Source organism: Astatotilapia calliptera, chromosome 3, assembly GCF_900246225.1.
Source record: "Astatotilapia calliptera chromosome 3, fAstCal1.2, whole genome shotgun sequence".
Taxonomy (NCBI): domain Eukaryota; kingdom Metazoa; phylum Chordata; class Actinopteri; order Cichliformes; family Cichlidae; genus Astatotilapia; species Astatotilapia calliptera.
Window position 1 is genome coordinate 48,432,314 of NC_039304.1, and position 3,996 is coordinate 48,436,309.

The 3,996-nt window shown below is 34.4% G+C and overlaps 1 protein-coding gene across 1 annotated transcript; it reads right to left on the bottom strand.

Moving 5' to 3' along the window:
- Positions 1 to 248: 248 nt before the first annotated feature.
- On the bottom strand, positions 249 to 2,606 carry LOC113015286 (selection and upkeep of intraepithelial T-cells protein 2-like). Its single transcript, XM_026157245.1, has 3 exons — positions 2,501 to 2,606; positions 596 to 940; positions 249 to 511 (listed from the first exon to the last, which is right to left on the bottom strand). Exons 1-3 carry the CDS (start codon positions 2,604 to 2,606, stop codon positions 249 to 251), a joined length of 714 nt encoding a protein of 237 aa, XP_026013030.1.
- Between the last annotated feature and the right edge of the window lie 1,390 nt (positions 2,607 to 3,996).

Sequence of the window (3,996 nt, forward strand, 5' to 3'; positions counted from 1 at the left end):
CATTAGAGTCTCACCCATGTTATTTTTTCTGCATTTCCAAACAAGAAAAACAAGAAAAACAACAAAAGTAATAAATATAATGCCAACAATCATTGCCGCAATGGTAGATCTAGCCGAATCCACAGAAAAATCATCTGAAATGATAAAGCACATGAGATAAAATAATTATTGATAAGTTAACATATGTTTTGTCAAGTTTGCCAGTTTGTAGTTAAAATTTGGATCACATCATTAATTAAAAAAAAAACTTAACCTGGAACATGGATCTTGGCTTCTCTGTACTGGTTGTTTTGTTGGATTCTACAGGTGATATTGTTGCCGCGTCCTTTTTCCAGAGTCAGTCTGCTGCTGAGGACATAGAGGTCATCAGGACCTCTCAATATCTCTTTAGACCCAGCAGAGATGATCTTTCCCTCGTTCTCCAGCCAAAACACCTCTGGTTCTGGATACCAGCCTTTGGATTTACATTCTAGCACCCCAGAGCTGACTTTGGTTATCTGAATATCAGCTTCTGAATACACATAAAATTGTGACATTAAAGATGAACAGTAATCCAATTTTTAACAGTAGCAGCATATAGAGTTTGTCCACCTACCGACAACAAGTTCAACACTAAAATCTGCCTTCCGTCCTGGAATGAAGCACCTGTATGTTCCTTCATCTGACAGCCTCACTTTGGTAATTTTCAGTGATACATCTCCTGTTTTCAGTTTCTCAGTGGACACTGACGTTCTGTTCTTGTAGGATGGGTTTTGGCCAACCAGATGATCTTCACCTGACCGCCACACGTGGACAAATCTGGGATTCAGGTCAGATCTTGACCACTCTACCATCTCATCCACAGCATTCATGGGAGGATCCACACTGCATAGCAACGTGATGTCTTGAGTCTGACCAATTACTGCAAACATTCGATACTGACTGTTTGTCAGAGATTCACCTGGGAAAGAAAAATGTGTTTTTGATCTTTATTTAGAATTAGAAAACAGTAAATGTAAACTTTATAAAAAAAATGCTTTAGTCACAGATTTGCATAATCTATATATCGAGTTGTATGTGTTTTTGGTTACAATTGTCTTTCTTTCTTTTTTTCGTCAGGATAATGAAAATAATGTGGTCTATAGGATGTTGTCAAATTAAATGCAATGTCAGATAAACTAAAACAACAAAACAAAAACCATGACATAATAAAGTCATAGCTAAACAGTGAATAAAAACAAAACTAAAATCCCCACAAATTCAACTTAAGTATGAATGTAGTACAGAAGAAAATATGAAACTCATGTGTGTCTCATAATTTTGAACTGTCATTCATGTGAGTGACAAAATAACTCACACTTCTGCTACCATCCATACTTCATAACATGAACCTGTTCACTATTTAAGACTGTTAAAATTCACTTAATTTAAAGTGAATAAAATAATACATGTGTGGTATAATTAGTAATGAAGAATTATATAATAATAATCACAGCAGGATAAGAGAGAACAAAATAAACATAGATTACTTGTCTCACATTTGGGGATATAGGAAAATGTAAAGACGGAAAACTGTTAGGAGGATTTGGAAAAGTAATATATGGCCGTTATTTTAGTAGGTTAAACACATGAAAAAAATAAAACGTTAGTAATAAACTTGGAAACTTCTCTCTTATACAAGACCTTTTTAACCTTAATATGTTATAAAATATGACTAATCTAAAGGGACACTTTCACTTTCATTCTTAGTAGTGTACTGACCTGTTTGTTTGAACAATGGCGCCGCCAACTATTGTTAAACCGTAACCATTGATATTATTTCAACATTTGAAAGACCTTGAGTTAAAAAACATTTTGTGATGGAATCCAAATGTTCTTAGCACATCTGGTTGCATTTTCAAATGCACTGTTGACATTCAAAGAGAATCCAAACACATAATTTAAACATAAATATTTAAGAAAAGCTTTTTTTTTTCTATTGTTTACTTATTTATCACAGATAAAAGTGATCACTTAATGAAGAAGTTATTCCAAGTTATTAAAATTTCACAATTTTAAAATAGATGAGGAACAATGCAGGAAGCTGATGATGCATTGTTAAGTGTTCTCCCCCAATTGATTCCTCACTTGTTCTCTATTTAGAGCACACCTTTAAATACATTATTGTAAAGTGGTATTTGTGTAATGACATTTTGCCATAAAGTATAATGCAACCAATGCAATTTAGAAACACCCTCGTTGCTTCAGTAAACCGTACACAACATTACATTTAAAGCATGTGTATTTCATAGTTTATAGTATTAATATATAACTACTAATTTCATATTATTTCATTTTTTTTTTACTTTTTAATGCAACCCAAGAAAATACCTTACACCTGCTGATAAGTTCTTGTTGAAACTTTATTTACACAGAGGTGTTAATAAAACTGTAGTTTGTCCACACTATGACATTGTGCATATCCTGAGCGTACATATCAAAAGTATATTGGCTGTTGTCATTAATTGTGAGGATACATTACCTGCATTGATCTGTGTCAGGTGAAGAATGATAACAGAGTGGAAAAACACTATAGTCCATACACTGAGTTGAGATTTAGAGGATCGTCTGTCCTTGTGTTGAGGCATTGTGTGCTGCAAAAAAATTCAAATACACACAGTTGTAAGACATTGTCTTTCACACTGGAAATGAAATTATGGTGAGAAAAGTTGAGGATATCTTACTGTTGGCTCACTTTTTAATCAGCAAGTTCAAAGTTAAGTCCTTAAATCAAATAACCTGTCCTACACCTGCTCGATCTGTCTTATCTACCTCGCAGTCTATTAAAATCTACTCTGTGCAGCAGAGCTGTAAAAACAAACCACACCTGTTGTCTGATATAAAATGTTGTTCAGGGACAGACTTCAGGCATGTACACTGTGTTCTGAACTACATACGTAGAGTGTCACATATGAGTTAAGAATACATTACTCATTAATGATCAAGTTTACACTAAAGAGAAATCTTACTGTAGTGTTTTAAACCAAGTTAATAGTTGAACTAAAATCATAAATATATATGTGTTTTTTTTTCTTTATTCCTTGTTCTTAGCTCCTTCTATAATGGGTTACATATAAATAAAAAGCTGTACTTTGACCCAGTTGCCAGGTAGCTGATTACCGCAATTATAAAGCACCTGTGAGGCAGTGATATGAGCTGCTTTATTGGACTCTGCCCTCATATAACCAGAAAACATGACCGTGTTTACTGGTCAGATGGGGGCACTATGGCACCTGTTATTCATGCTCACACTATCATATAATACTTAATCTCATGTGAAGTTTCACTCCTAGCTCTTTTTCCCTTTTTGTCTCTGATTTATTATCTGTGAATAAAACACTGAATCCGCATGTGTCTCTTGTGACATTTTTAGATTCCTGTAAATAACTACAGCACCAATTTTTCCTATTGTGGAAATGCTGCTGTTGTGCTAAGGAACAGCAACTGTAAAAATGTGTCAAAATTCCTAAAACACTGGAATCGAGGCGCTCTCATATGGTCTCAAAATAGTTGTGTTGTTTAATCAGGCAATAGGTAAATGATTGAAATCTGTAAAATAATTGTGTATTGGGGCAACATGTAGCAGGGAATCTTTGCTATATACTGTAAGTAAGCACAAAAGTATAAAAATATAAAGTACAAGTTAGGAATGAAGGTCCAGAAAGAGGACGCTCTGTTTGAAGTCATCAGCCAGCTGTTTGTTTCTTCTCTGTGAAGTCTGCACATTCTCACTGTCTCTGTGGAGGTTCTCACTTCCTCCAAAGTTGCAAACTTTAGTCCAATCAGAATCAATTGCTTATGGAACTTAATTGTGCCATATGATGATTATACTCTGATAGTCCATCACAGCTGAATGAAATCAATTGATGGGAATTAGCCTAAGAAAAATGTTACACTTTTTTTGTTGTTGTCTTTTTGACCCCCAGTCTGTTCTATACTTATTGTTGAGAAATCCCGCTATAACCTCTTCGATGCTCA

Excerpts from the sequence above, each read along its gene's own strand:
- LOC113015286 (XM_026157245.1), bottom strand. The coding sequence starts at position 2,606 with ATGCCTCAACACAAGGACAGACGATCCTCTAAATCTCAACTCAGTGTA. Across the intron at positions 941-2,500 it reads CCTGACACAGATCAATGCAG|GTGAATCTCTGACAAACAGT; the intron begins GTAATGTATCCT and ends TTTCTTTCCCAG. Across the intron at positions 512-595 it reads TAGTGTTGAACTTGTTGTCG|AAGCTGATATTCAGATAACC; the intron begins GTAGGTGGACAA and ends ATGTGTATTCAG.